General features: G+C 39.4%; 2 protein-coding genes across 2 annotated transcripts; one reads left to right on the plus strand and one right to left on the minus strand.

Annotated features, from left to right (window-relative positions):
* The first annotated feature begins 817 nt into the window (after nt 1-817).
* LOC101295815 (ran-binding protein 10-like) lies at nt 818-7284 on the plus strand. Its single transcript, XM_004299841.1, has 10 exons — nt 818-1284; nt 1596-1742; nt 1873-1959; nt 2078-2123; nt 2983-3059; nt 4371-4533; nt 5013-5081; nt 5956-6015; nt 6275-6361; nt 6720-7284. Exons 1-10 carry the CDS (start codon nt 917-919, stop codon nt 7008-7010), a joined length of 1395 nt encoding a protein of 464 aa, XP_004299889.1. The 5' UTR covers nt 818-916; the 3' UTR covers nt 7011-7284.
* Nucleotides 7285-11011: 3727 nt separating this feature from the next.
* On the minus strand, nt 11012-13387 carry LOC101306929. Its single transcript, XM_004301441.1, has 4 exons — nt 12966-13387; nt 12277-12820; nt 11966-12106; nt 11012-11491 (listed from the first exon to the last, which is right to left on the minus strand). The coding sequence occupies exons 1-4, from the start codon at nt 13385-13387 to the stop codon at nt 11012-11014; spliced, it is 1587 nt and encodes a 528-aa protein (XP_004301489.1).
* Nucleotides 13388-14398: the final 1011 nt, after the last annotated feature.

Consider the following 14398-nt stretch of genomic DNA (forward strand, 5'->3'; position numbering starts at 1 on the left):
CATCTCACTCTTTATATTTAGCTAGCGAGATAGCTAAAAGTCATAATAGCTAAACTTTGGCTAGTCTGTTGAAGCTCTAAAAATATAAAAAAAAGCTAAACACGCTCTCTAAAATAGCTAAAAGCTAAAATAGAGAGTCTGCTAAAGTTGCCATTATATTGTTACATGGACTTGTACTGTTACATGGACACCAGCATTTGTATTTTCATATTTGTTACATGGACAATAAAAAAGGCCTCATAACAAAACAGAGAATGAAAAACTAAATAGTAGATCTAGCACAGAGCCAAGACATGCTAGGGGGAATTTCTGTAAAATGTCAAGTCCTAGCTTAAAACTTGAATTCGTCATCCAAACTGCAACAAATTTGACTTTACGAAGAACATGCTTGAAAGTTGAAACTTAACTCTTCAAAGTAGGATGCTAAGTTTCTAATGTCGTTGGTAAGGGATCGAATTGTGCAAGGGAGACACAAATTTATTGATCGAATCTATGATTCGCTTGGAATCTCCTAAAACGAAAATTTTCCTGCAGCTGTTGCAGAAGGCGTGGTATATGCTATCTCGAACTGCACTGCATTTTGCAACTAGAGCTGCAGTGTAACCAACATGGGCAACATTCCAAACTCGAGAGGGAAGATGACATTTTATCTCGTCTCCATTAAAAAATGTTATAGTGAAAAGTAAAAGTAAATAATTAGATTGGCAGATTGCTATAGTGACTAGTAAAAGTAAATAATAACAAAATGTCAACCCGAGCTCCTGAAGGGTAGTTATGGGTAAAAAAATTATTGATTCTTTTCTTCTGGTTCAGTAGAAAACCCAACTCCCATTTCTCTCCAAGCTCTCTCTCTCTCTCATTTCAACACTCAAATGATCGTTTTCATTATTGAATTCTAGGGTTTCAGATTCAACCAATGAGCACCAGCACCACCGCCGCCGCCGATACCAGCCGCCGGGATCTCGGCCTGTGGTTCCTACACCAATCACGCCTCGGCTCTCTCCGCGGCCACGCCGACATGGACGAGGACGAGGACTCGCCGACGGAGCTCAACACCAACAACAGCTCCGGCGGCTTCCTCGTCGTCTCCCCCGATAAGCTCTCCGCCAAATACACCAACGTCAACCTTCACGGCCACGACGTCGGCGTCGTTCAGGCCAACAAGCCGGCTCCGGTGAAGCGGCTCGTCTACTACTTCGAGATTTATGTCAAGGATGCCGGCGCCAAGGGCCAGATTTCCATCGGATTCACTACTGAGAATTTCAAGATGCGCAGGCAGCCCGGGTGAGACTTCTGCTCTCATCAAGTTTTAGAATTTCTCAGTTTTAGTTTTCGAAAAAAATCGAATAGGATGAGAAAGTAGACAAATTTGAAGTTAAATTTTTGTGCTTTACTGTCCAGTCCTGAACTTGTTAAGTAGTTAAAATTGTTAAAATGTACTGATCAGTTTCGGAATTTGATTGTCTGAACTGTAATGTTGTTAATATGGGAATTCAATTGTGGATTGTTCGTCAGATTGGAAACCTGTTATGTTAAAATGCAAGTTCGGTAATATGTTTTGCTAATTTGAGTTCATTTCCTTTCATGGGTGGCAGATGGGAGGTAAATAGTTGCGGCTATCATGGGGATGATGGATTACTGTATCGTGGACTGGGAAAGGGCGAAGCTTTTGGCCCAACCTACACATCTGATGATAGAGTTGGAGGCGGCATCAATTATGCAACACAGGAGTTCTTTTTCACGTAAGTCAGTAGTCTACTATGTCTTTTGTGTTTGTTTGGAAGAATAGATTGGTTCCTGGTAGGACCTCTTGATTTTGGATGCATGAATTTATGTAATTCTTACATGCTCTGCTCTTCTTGTTTGTCTCAGTAAAAATGGAACTGTTGTGGGAACTGTGCCCAAGGACATCAAGGGTCCTGTATATCCTACTATTGCTGTACACAGCCAAAATGAGGAGTATGTGATATCTTCACCTGTTTTGACTGAGCTATTGCTTCTGCAATTCATTCTTAGCTTTATATAATAAAATATTATGGTCATGTTATCAGCCATGTGTTTGATTTTTATCTTGCAGGGTGGAAGTCAACTTTGGGCAACAACCTTTTGCATTTGATCTTAAGGCAAGATATACCTTATCCTTCTTTTGCTTTTATTTTAAGAACCATGATACATTTGTTGTCTCTTTTTTTCACATTATGGTCCTATCCACTGGGGTTATGTACTTGCATCTCTTTTCAATTGTGTTTAAACTTAGAGTAATGATGATCAATGGTATCATTGCTGTTGCTGTTAGAATGTGAAAAAAAAAAATTTGGTGTGGAAAAAGATTGTTGCTTTAAGTGTGTTGTAGCTGTCATAGTGGTCCATGTTACTCTTAGGGTCTGTTTGTTTACGGAATGGATGCTAGGAAAGGGTGCATTACTTGGAACGCACAAATGATTAAGCATGGGTTGTCTTTCTCAGGGGTTTCAACAGTCGACCACTCTGATGCTTTTTTTTTGTTTTTCAACTCTCAATCCACCGTCTTCAAAAATGAACATTCGAAATTCGTTTCTTCCTACAATTAACTAAAGCAACTTTGAGTCCTATTCATGGACATAGCCAATACATGGAATAAGAAAGAAAACAGTTTGTTGATTTGAAATCCCAACATTTCTTAATCCTTAAAGAAAATTGATGCACTACGCATACCCCTGAGGTCTTGGTTCCATGGAACAGGTTTAGGATCTTCAAAAGCCAGTTCTGTGACTGTAACATAACAAGGACCTGAAGATTGTACTAATATAAATTTGTTTAAACTTTGATAGTTTTTTAGTCACTAAAGGGTCAACAATATTGTTTAATGTCTAAATAGAAGCAATATGTAGTATCTGCATTCGTTGTTGTTTCCTATCATTTATTTCTGTTTTGTATTATGCTTCTCATGTAGTTACATTTGCAAAATCTCTTCTCCAAACTCATTTTATAACATTTGATTAGGAATATGAAGCACAAGAGCGGATGAAGCAGCAAATGATGATTGAAAAGATTTCGGTGCCTACTAATGTTAGTCATGGGTAAGTTGACATAAATGTTTTCTCCTAGTAATGCTTTTGGCTTTCTTATAGCTACAAGCTTATCAAAGTTATTTTACATTCCTATTGTTGAGGAGTGTTCCCACAACACCTTTCTAAATGTCTTACAAAAGATGGCCCTGACATACATCTCTCTTAGACTCATAAAATACCATGACTTGCTATATAGACTCATTAACTGACAAGACACCCTTAGTGTACTGAAAGACATTCTACATACCCTAAGACTTAACTAGACTGTTAATACCACTAGACTCAAATAAATACATTTGATAATACTCAACATCCACTCATGGAATGAATTGTTGGCTCTTTAGTAATTATCTTTTTCTGACTTGGACTCATTCTATTATGGTGACTTCTCGTTGGACCAAAAAGTTTAAAAGCCGGGCCAGTGGGTGCTGGGCCCAGTCTTGGGCTTCCAAAGTGGGGTTCATTTATTTATTTGAATTATTATTATCTTTTACCTGCCTGTAGCTACTACATCAGATGCATAGTTATGGCATTCAACAATTTGAAACTAGTTTGTCTGTTGGGTTGGCGGAGTCTGGAGTCCGAGGTGTTGTAGCGCTTCTGACTTTATAGAGTGCACACCTTTTCATGACTTCCAAGATTAAAAATTGAAGTGGTTGGTTTCTTGGGACAAAATAGAATAATAAAAACTCAATACGGGCTCCTCTTGAGAGTAGAGTCTCAGTCTGGAAATGCAAGACCTTGTCTGAGAGCGTACAAGGTATGGGCACCTCCAGCCCATGCAAATCGATTTTGAGCTTGAATGCTCAAATTTTATCATGTTAGCTGAGTAGGCTGTCTGTGATTTTATGCTCAAGGGCCTCTTGTACTCCAATGGCGCTGAATATAATCCATGGATGTAATTAGCTCAAAGTTTTGCAATATGAGGGGACTTGTTGAGAGTAATGACCTGAAATATATCCAATTAAGTTGGTTTTACTCTCCCTAGTTTTGTATCTGGACCCCCTGAACTCTGCCTCACCATTGTACAGCATTAAGTTCTTTTGTGGGTTTTCCCTAGAATCCCTTGGTGCTATGTGCATGTCTGAACTACGAGTAATAGGAACGACAGATGGTCAGTTTTTGGGTCAAAATGTATTCTGATGGGTTAGCGTACATTGACTTGTATTCAATATATATTATATATCTAGCAACATTTCAATATAGAAGTTTACCTTGGAGTTGAAAATGTCATAGTTATATGTACAATATTTGTGAATCTTGTTCATCTCAATACTTTTATGCTTCATTTTTAAATTTGTTTTATATGTTGTTAACCAGAATTGTGCGCTCCTACTTACTACATTATGGCTACGAAGATACGCTCAATTCATTTGACATGGCAAGCAAAAGTACTGTTCCTCCTGTATATATAGCTCAAGAAAATGGCTTTGATGAGCAGGATATCATGTATGCACTAAATCAACGAAACATTCTTAGACAGGTATTAATTAGGTTCATGACAATCTTGTCTCGATCATTCAGTTGTTGCTTAGTTATCTGCTTTCTTTTCATTGTCTTACCTAGCTTTGGTTAAGCCTATCTATTGCATGAAAGTTCTAAATGGCTTGCATGAGTTTTTGCATTTTGATTTCATCTATATTGAGCTATAACATGAGAAGTCTCCCGTGGCTCATATTATACCACTCCTTTTTGTTCATTAAAAGAATAAGGTTATCTTCTGGTATGGAGTTTAGTTTTGTTGTTACTACAGGTCGAAAATACAGTTTAAGAAATCATGATCTGTGATTGTTATTAGCTGTAAATAATCAATTATTTACTTCAACATTTTAATCATGGGAAATCATGAAACTGTTGACAAATTTATGAATTGGCTTATGTTTTCATTATTGTATTTAGCCCTATGTATAGATTTCTAACAAATGTCAACTGATGCCTGACCAATTTTCTTTGCCAATGAAGCTTATCAGGAATGGAGAGATAGACTCTGCACTTGTTAAACTCCGTGAATGGTATCCCCAAATTGTTCAGGTGAACTGTCTCAGGTTTCGAAGTGATTGTTTTTTCGAAGTTAATTCATTATTATTATAATCTTTTGAACAAAACTTTAGGGATCATGCTGTAATTTCTCTTTCGTCTGCATGACAAAAGGTCAAATGCCTCCAACTTTCCTAGTAGCGTTCCCTTTATCGCAAAGCCTGAATTCCTTTCCAACCCCCTTTATGTGTCCATCCACTGTGTTATAAACATCTCTATTCCTTTTTTTTTCCCCTCTTACACATGTTAGAGTGACGTCCTTATCAAAGCTAATTATACATTGACTACAAATATTCCAATAACACGAGGTAACTGAGTACATTAAAGGAGCCAATTTTAAAGCATTCAAGCTTGTTTTAAGTCTGAACTACACCATTTTTTATCCTTTGTATTTCTGGTAGATTTTTTATTTTTGCCTTGAAACATAAACAATTACATCTGGGGGAAGAAGGTATAGCTGGGGATCCTCTTTTTAGAGGTGTGGATGTCACCAATTTGGCTGGAATCTTTGTCCTCACCATACGTGCTTCAAGCTTCCAACTACCTTTGCATAGCACTTTCATGTACTTTACTCGCTCAGTCGCTTAATATGCCTAGGCTACATATCAACTTGCTATTTTTCTCCCTGGTGTGGTTGTCAAAAAAAAAAAAAAAAAACCAAGATTGGTTACCCATCAGAATTGATCATTATAACTGAAGGGCCCCCGTTAGTGACCATTTGTGTGTGTGTTTTTAATTTTCATTTTACTACAAGACGGAGAGAAACATGGGAGAAAGAACAACAACAAAATGTAATTTTATATTATTAACTTTTTCTTTGCACTATTGTACTTTATTAGGGTCATGACATTAGCTTTGGTACCTGCAGGATGATATATCAGCTACTTGCTTTCTGCTTCACTGTCAGAAGTTTATTGAATTGGTTCGGGTATGTCTTTCCCTTATTTGTTTACTATTATCTTCACTACTGCTGACAATTATTGCTAGGACTTGGAATTTTCATTTGACATAAAATTGGAACAATGAAAAAAATTATTCCATGCTTGTTACTATCCATTGTGAAGCCTTGCAGGGAAACCAATAACTGATGATTAAATGGACTGACTAGAGAAAAAATGATTTCAAGCTGTGTTGATACTACAGGACTATCAATAGATAGCTTGAGGTACTTACGCTTAGTATTGTAGGTTGGATCATTGGAGGAGGCAGTAAAATATGGAAGGATTGAATTGGCAAAGTTTTTTGGCTTGCCGGTGTTTGAGGAAATAGTTCAGGTAAGACGGAACATAATTTTTGACATGTGAGATATTTAGCTTCTTAATATTAATATATTTTTGACTTTGGATGGTATTTGTGATGCCAATGGTCGAAATAAGACTTTACGTGTTCACGGGTTTGAGAGTTTACTAAGTTATGCTTGCTATATCAATTTCAATTTAGGCATAGATAAACTGTTGAATGGAAAACTCATGTAAACGGCATAGTCTTCTTGTATTATTTGAGTTTCTACATCTTCTGGTGCTTTGCTGGCATTACACATTAGATCCTTTCAGATTTTCATTTTGAAGTTAAAAGCTTGTTGGGTATCAAATAAGATTAAAGTTTGTAACATTACAACACATCTTTCTGTAGGACTGTGTTGCTCTGCTGGCATACGAACGCCCACAGGAGTCCTCGATTGGATATCTGCTCGAAGAGTCGCAACGTGAAGTTGTGGCAGACACTGTCAATGCAATGATCTTGTCGACAAATCCCAACCTGAAAGATTCAAATGGTTTCTTGCATTCTTCTCTCGAGAGGTTACTTAGGCAGCTCACGGCTTGCAGTTTGGAGCGAAGGTCCTTGAGTGGGGACCAAGGTGAAGCCTTCCATCTGCACAGAGTACTTAACAGTTGCAAGAAGCCTAAGTTAGGTGCTAGCTAATGGGTTCTGTACCTCACTTCTGCTGTTCATATGCACAGCTGGCCATTTTCTGAACTGGATCTTAACCAGACAGATCGGCTTTAGTGTTCAGCATACTGTATAGAGGCATCGCCCTTGATGTTTACTGATCTTCTACATTGATAATTGTTTTCCTGTACAGAATCATTAGAATGGGTTGTTTCTCTTTCTGTAAACTTGTAATCCACAAAATATAACCTCGAATAGAAAATTCAATTGAATCAGCATCTAGCAAACGTTACATAGTTCTGGGGTTCTGTAATTTTTAATTTGTTTGGTAGCTGCAGTTGACAAATCTATCTTTGACAAGCCATTAGCCATAACCCATCGTGTATTTTTAAGATTTCTGTTATATACATGGGACTTCCCTAAAATAATAAAACCTGGATTATTTTTGCTTCCCAATCCTTGCAAGAAAAGGACTCCTAGCTAGGCTAGCCGCTAGGGAGCCTTCAGGGGGTTCCTATTAACCTAGCTATATAAACGCAATAGGATTCTTCACCTCCTCTTTCATTTTGTTTCCTTAGCCTCAACACCCCGAGGATTCTGGTACATGTTCAAATCTTCATCCTTGATCGATTTCAAGGATGTCAAGTCCGGTCGTGAGAGAGAGGCAATATATTGTTAGCTGCGCATATCAAGAACTGGAAGCCAACCCTGACCTCCTAGGCGAGTTGCCCTGCAACCCTCCGGACATGGTTCCAATCGTATTCGAGCTCTTGAAGACGGTCAGAAGTGGCTTGATTGATGAAGAAGATGATGAAGAGCCACCAGGTTTGCGATTGGAAGATTCTCGTATCCTTCAAGTAGAAATCATCAGGGACGTTGGTTTGTCGCGTCTCAAGGAATCATCTCCAACATCTAGAAGTGAACTCATAGAGAGCTTCGTTCATATTCTTTCCACCAAATTCCATGTTCCAGAAGAACAGCATCAAACGATCATTCATCAAATCTTTAAAGAGGTTGATAGGGATTCTCAGCTCCGCCCCTTGCGGCCTTTTAACGTGATTGTAAACAATGTGACTGTGCAGTTACGGCCTCCTCCTTCCTCTCCAGTTTATTTTGGTGCATTTCTTGGTCTGCTAGACCTCTACACCGAATATTTATCAATGATTACTGATAATGAGGAGGAGGGTTTGGAGATAGTGGGACCTGATAGCTTGGAGGCTAAGGAACAAGAATCATGTCCTATTTGTATGGATGATTTTGAGGAAAAGGAGGATGCAGCCCCAATTGCTCGCTTGCTCTCATGCTTCCATGTTTTTCATAGACATTGCATTCTTCGCTGGCTGCACAGAAACCCCTTGTGTCCCTTGTGCCGTTGCCCTTCTTTGCATAAAAAGAGAATGCTAGAGGAAATGTTGTCATCTTCAACTCCAATTGGACCCCATCAAATATTCCAAGGCTTACCTGATCAAAGATATCAGAGTCAATGTATACATATTCAATAAAGACTACTGGATTTTATTTATGCTTGAAATCGCAAAAGAATTGCACTTCATAATCATTTCATGGGTTCAAAATCGCATACTATCTCTTTGCTCAACTCTACAAAGCCAGGTACTTCCCTAATTGTTCTTTTAAGAATCAGAATCAGGTGAGTCTCCATTTGGGGAAGCATAATGCAAGGCAGGGCTGTTCTAAAGGCTGGTTTGCGCAATGGAAGGTTGGAGATGGCAAGAGTGTTCGTATATGGGGCCATAAATGGCTCCCTCTCACTACACCTAGTGCCCTGCAGAGGCAGAATAACAACAATATGGAAATGGTGTCTGATCTTGTGCAATTCTCTGCCTGAAGACACACCTCATGTATTTTGTGAGTGCACTTATGCTGAAAGTATCTTGTCTGCAGCACCTTTTAATGTACAACATACTATTCTGCTGAATGTTGTGTTTAAAGAATGGAATCAATAGATGCTGGAGAGAGTGATGAAGATGAATGCAGAAGCTTTTGATCAATTGCTCATGATGCTGTGGGCGATATAAAAGAAACAGCACTCTGTGGAAGAATAAAATGCGAACTGCACAAGACCTAATGCTCAGTAGCTTTACATGGTTGGAGGATTACCAGAAAGCAAATGATGTGAGCAAACAGCCCAAGAAAGTGATAATGCAGGTGTGGAAGCCGGCCACAAATGGCAACATGATTCTAAATGTTGATGCAACCTTCCTCTCTAATCAACATCATGGAGGAATTGGGGGAATATTAAGGGATAGTGCAGGTAACCTCAAAGCTGATTTTAGTCGACCTATCCTGTACACAGCTTCACCTAAACTATGCGAGCTCCAAGCAAAAGATGTTTATGTGCATAGTGATTGCCTTGAAGCCATAGCAGAAATGAAAGCTCAAGATCATAGACGAATGGAGGACTCGATGATGATATTAAACTTGGTTAACAGTAAACTGGTGAATGTGCAGATTATGCATACACCAATGGGAAAGCTCATAGGTTAGCTGCTATAGCTTTTAAGGATAACTGTGAATCTACATGGTTGGATTAGGGGTGGGCATAAAACTCGCGTAGGGAAAAAAAAACTGAACCAGACCGGGCCGGGTTTTTCTCTCAAACTCCTTTAAAAGATACTTTTGTAGAGCCTCCATCTCCTTTGGGTCATCCCCTGTGACAATCATATTATCAACGTACACAATTAGAGCAGTGATCTTACCCTGACTACTTTGATGAACAAAGTGTGATCCGAGTTGTTTTGTCTATAACCAAACATCTTCATTGATTTGGAGAATCTTCCAAACCAAGCTCTAGGAGATTGCTTCAAACCATACAAGGACTTCTTCAACTTACAAACCTTGTTGGCATCGCATGGTCTACTTTTGACTCCTGGTGGCATGTCCATATACACCTCTTCCTCCAAGTTTCCATTGAGGAAAGCATTCTTCATATCAAACTGTCGTAGAGGCCAATCTTAAGTTGCTGCAAGTGAAATCAAGATTCGTCCAGTGTTGATCTTTGCTACAGGCGCAAACATTTCTTCATAATCAATGCCATATCGTTGGGTCTATCCCTTGGCAACCAACCATGCTTTATACTTGTCAATGGTCCCATCTGCTTTCAACTTTACGCTGAATACCCAACGGCATCCAACGGTCTTCTTCCCAGCTGGTTTAGGCATAATATCCCAAGTCGAGTTTTTCTGTAATGCCTCTAGTTTTTCGTTCATCACTTGAGTCCACTTGGGATCCTCCATTGCATCCTGTACATTACTAGGAATAGAAACACTGAATAATTGATTAATGACAATCTATGGTTAGACATGTAATTGACTATGGTTAGACAATCTATAGGCGTGTGACTTGGCCAATCTATGGTTAGACATGTAATTGGCTACAAGATACTTATCTTTGGCTTTAATGTCAGGTTCATATTGTTTCTTTGGAATACCTTTGGTAATTATATGTGACTTTCTAGATACAATATTATCTACCTCAGAGAATTCGATCATTTGAATTTAAAGGTATTTGAGTAAGGACGTTCACGGCAAATTCTTCGATTGATGGTGTTAAGAAAGGGAAAACATCTGGACGAAGCATTTTCGGGACAATTTTCTATCAAATCCGTGGGACCCGTGACTGCTGCTTTTTGATGTACATAACCAACACGTGTCAGCACAGGATCAGGGGCCAGCTGCATTGCTTCGCATGTGTTAGGACCATCAATTGATGGTGTCTGCATGCCAGCATAGGGAAGAGTAGCTCAGCTTGATCGGCTCGGCTCACCAATGGTTCCTTTGTCAACGTTTGGACGAACTCGGCTCGGTCGGCTCGGCTCGGTCAACTTATCCTAGGTCGGCTCCGTGTCATGAGGCAGCACGGGCTCTGGTGCATCATGTGGTCCACCACTTTGTGACGGTGATGTGACTGATGTGTGTTCAGATTCTGTCTCTTTCTCCAAATTCGACTGATCGTTGTTATTCGTGGCTCCCCTGACTTCGAATCTCGACTCTAAAACTTCCAGCTCTCCAAATTCCTCACATTTTAAATAGTTGCGGAGAATTCCCTTCATAACCTCTCTCCCCCTGAAGGGAAGACGCCGACACTCCCCCTGAGTAGTAAAGTTCCGATTCACGAAAAGAAACATCAAGAGACACGTAAATGGTGTCGGTGAGAGGATCATAACACCGATATCCTTTCTGAAACTCGGCATACCCAAGAAAGATACATCGTTTGGCACGGGGATCAAGTTTGCTTCGTTGTTGCTTAGGAATATGAACATATACTACGCATCCAAAAACACAGGGCTCCAAGTTTGGCAAGGATGGTACAGAAAGAAGATGCTGAAGATGCTGTAGAGGACTTTGAAATTCAATCACTCGAGAGGGAGTACGATTTATGAGATAGGCAGCAGACTTCAAAGCTTCTCCCCAATATTCAAGAGGTACATTCATGCCAAATAAGGATGCGCGGACAACTTCAAGCAACTGACGATTCTTCTGCTTTGCTAATCCATTCTATTGAGGAATATAGGAATTTGAAGTCTGATGTCGAATTCCATAAGCTTGCATAAATTCTTGCATAGGACCATTAACATACTCTCCACCATTGTTAGATTGAAAAACTCGAATAGCTTGTTGATACTATATAGACACCATCTTGTGAAATTCTTTAGACAAGGAACAAACCTCACTTTTATTATTCAAGAGAGACACCCAAGTCATTCAAGTACAGTCATCAATAAAAGTCACATAATATCGAGCTCCAGAATGAGTAGGGATCTTGGCAGGTCCCCAAACATCAGAATGGATTTTCATGAACGGAATATGACTTTTATTAAGGCTAGGTGAATATGAAATCCGGTGGTTTTTAGCCAATTCACATACATCACAATGAAATTCTGAATCACTAACATTTAAAAATAAATGGGGTTATAGTTTCTTAAGATAACCAAAAGATAGATGTCCCAATCGCTTGTGCCATAACCATACTGTTGCCTTTGCATTCTCTACTCCGTTGACCTGATTTAGTACTTGTCCCAATAATTGTTGCTCTCCTTGCTCTGTCAGATCCAGGTAGTAAAGTTTTCCCTTTCTAGTTCCACAACCTAGAACCCGTCGAGTTAGAATGTCCTGAAACACACAAAACGAGGGATAAAAAGTCACAATACATGATAATGCTTGAATGATTTGGCCAACTGAGAGGAGATTGTATGCTAATGATGGGACAACTAAAACAGAATCAAGGGTTAATGTGTTGGAGAGGACAATAGAGCATTCTCCGGTGACCGGAGTTAGAGTACCATCAGCAATAGAAACAATATTTTGAGTGGAGGGTTTAAATTTTTCCAAAACCTAGGAGCATTAACCATGTGGTCCGATGCCCCTGAATCAATAATCCAATAACTATTCCTAGATTCCTTACCGATCATACCTTCTTGGGAGACATTGGTGGATGCATTAGATGGTTGCTCTTCATCTGTAGTAGCTAAGGCAACATTTGCTTGATTCTTTCGGGGTCTTCTTGTGAAATCCCACCAATATGGGTAATCGATGACTTCATAGCATCGTCGCTTGCTATGACCCAAGTCTCCACAAACCGGACACTTGATTTTTGCATAAGGATTCGGTTTTACTGAGAAGCTACGTGGTGGAGCATTTGAGAAGCCTGGAGGAGGACCCTGTTTGTGTTGGACAGCCATAACAAAAGACTCAGAGGCATGTCTCATAACTTGCCGATCAGAATGCACCTTTCGAACATAGGCATAACTTTGCTCCAATGTGAATTTTGGGTCTTTGCGAAGGATCTCATCACCTCCGACTTGAACATATTCTGAATCGAGCCCACTAAGGAACATGTGAACTCACATATGCGCCATAGCAGTCGTTTCTTGAACAACTCCAACTACTGTGTTGTTTTGAGAGGCAATATGTTGATCGATCTCCTGAAACATTCCCACTAATTCATTATAATAGGTAGGAAGAAGCTGACCATTCTGTCTCACTGCAAAGGACTTTCAATTCAAAAATTCGGGTTTCATTAGAATCATCATAAAAGGTCTTCTCAACTGCTACCCAAACATCCTTGGCTGTTGGTAGTCGGATATATCGATTGATGAGTGATGGCTCCATGGAGTCAATGAGCCAACTCTTTACTCTCTCATTCTCTGTGACCCAACTTTCAAATTCAGAAAAATTCTTATCCGGTGCGACTTTGGCTCTAGTGAGGTAACCAACCTTACCTCGTGCTCCAATCCTCATCTTCATAAGAGGTGCCCATATTGAATAATTGGTTTCATTCAAGGCAACACTGGTCGGAAAGGCCGAGTTGTCTTGAGTGGTGGTGTGATAATGGTTGATGACTGGAGGCATGAGTGCAAAAGGGTTTTCAGGTCCGTTGATTTGATCTCCCATTTAAACGAAAAAGGTTTGCTATTGTTTGTTTGTGGTTCTGGGTTTTGAGGAAGAAAAATTTGCTTTTGCTTTTGTTTGTACGTAGCGGATTTTGTTTTTGGTGTTATGAAATTCAGGTTTCGGGTTTTTGGGTTTCAGAAGATACAAGTTCGACTGGCTCTGATGCCAAGTAGAAAATAAGGATTCAATACGATTTGGAATGCTTCAATGTATATTCTTCTTCATATTGGAGGTTTATATAGAGATACAATTATAGTGTTAATATGAAAAATTCTCATACATCTATACAAAATATTTAACTTACACATACAAGGAAAGTAAATATTTAAAGGCCAGTAGCCTATCTGTCATGAATACTAGTTTTTGAAAAATCTTTAATGGCTGATCATGAATAACCTTCTTCCCAGTAACCATAGTTAGGTTGTTTGCCCTAAAAGAGGCTCTTATGCTTTTTGGCAAAGCAGCAGCCATAAACAGACATGACATGCATTTACTGTCTGTCGTTTGAAACGGGCTAGCCGGTCTTTTACCCTGAGACCGGTCAGTTGAGGCTGTACCTTTAGGATTCAACATGAACTCTTTTGCAAGTTTTTCCTCCTCGTTGGATGCACCAGATCGACCTTCATCTTGCAGTGTATGTCTAGAGCTGTCTGAATGTTCATCCTAACTGTAATTCAGTTTTGGCTTGATTCTTTCAGAAGACTGACTTGACTCTGCAGCTCCATAAGACACAATGTATTGACAACCTAGTCCGTTATGGAGAGGTTCTACAGTTTTTTCACCGCTCTTATATCTTTCTCAAAGACTTTTTTCTTCTGACTCTGGTGTCCAGTTTCTCGGATTGCGACCTTCTCTTTTAAACATCGCCATTTCTCTTATAAGAACGTCAGACATATAATTCTTGTCACCTGCAACCATTTCAACATCATATTCATACTGAGTTAAAAATATCTACCATCTCAAAACTCTTCCTCTATCAGCAGCATCAGTTAATTTGTAGTTTTTAGAATT

The sequence above is a fragment of the Fragaria vesca genome, linkage group LG5, assembly GCF_000184155.1.
Source record: "Fragaria vesca subsp. vesca linkage group LG5, FraVesHawaii_1.0, whole genome shotgun sequence".
In the NCBI taxonomy this organism is placed as follows: Eukaryota; Viridiplantae; Streptophyta; class Magnoliopsida; order Rosales; family Rosaceae; genus Fragaria; species Fragaria vesca.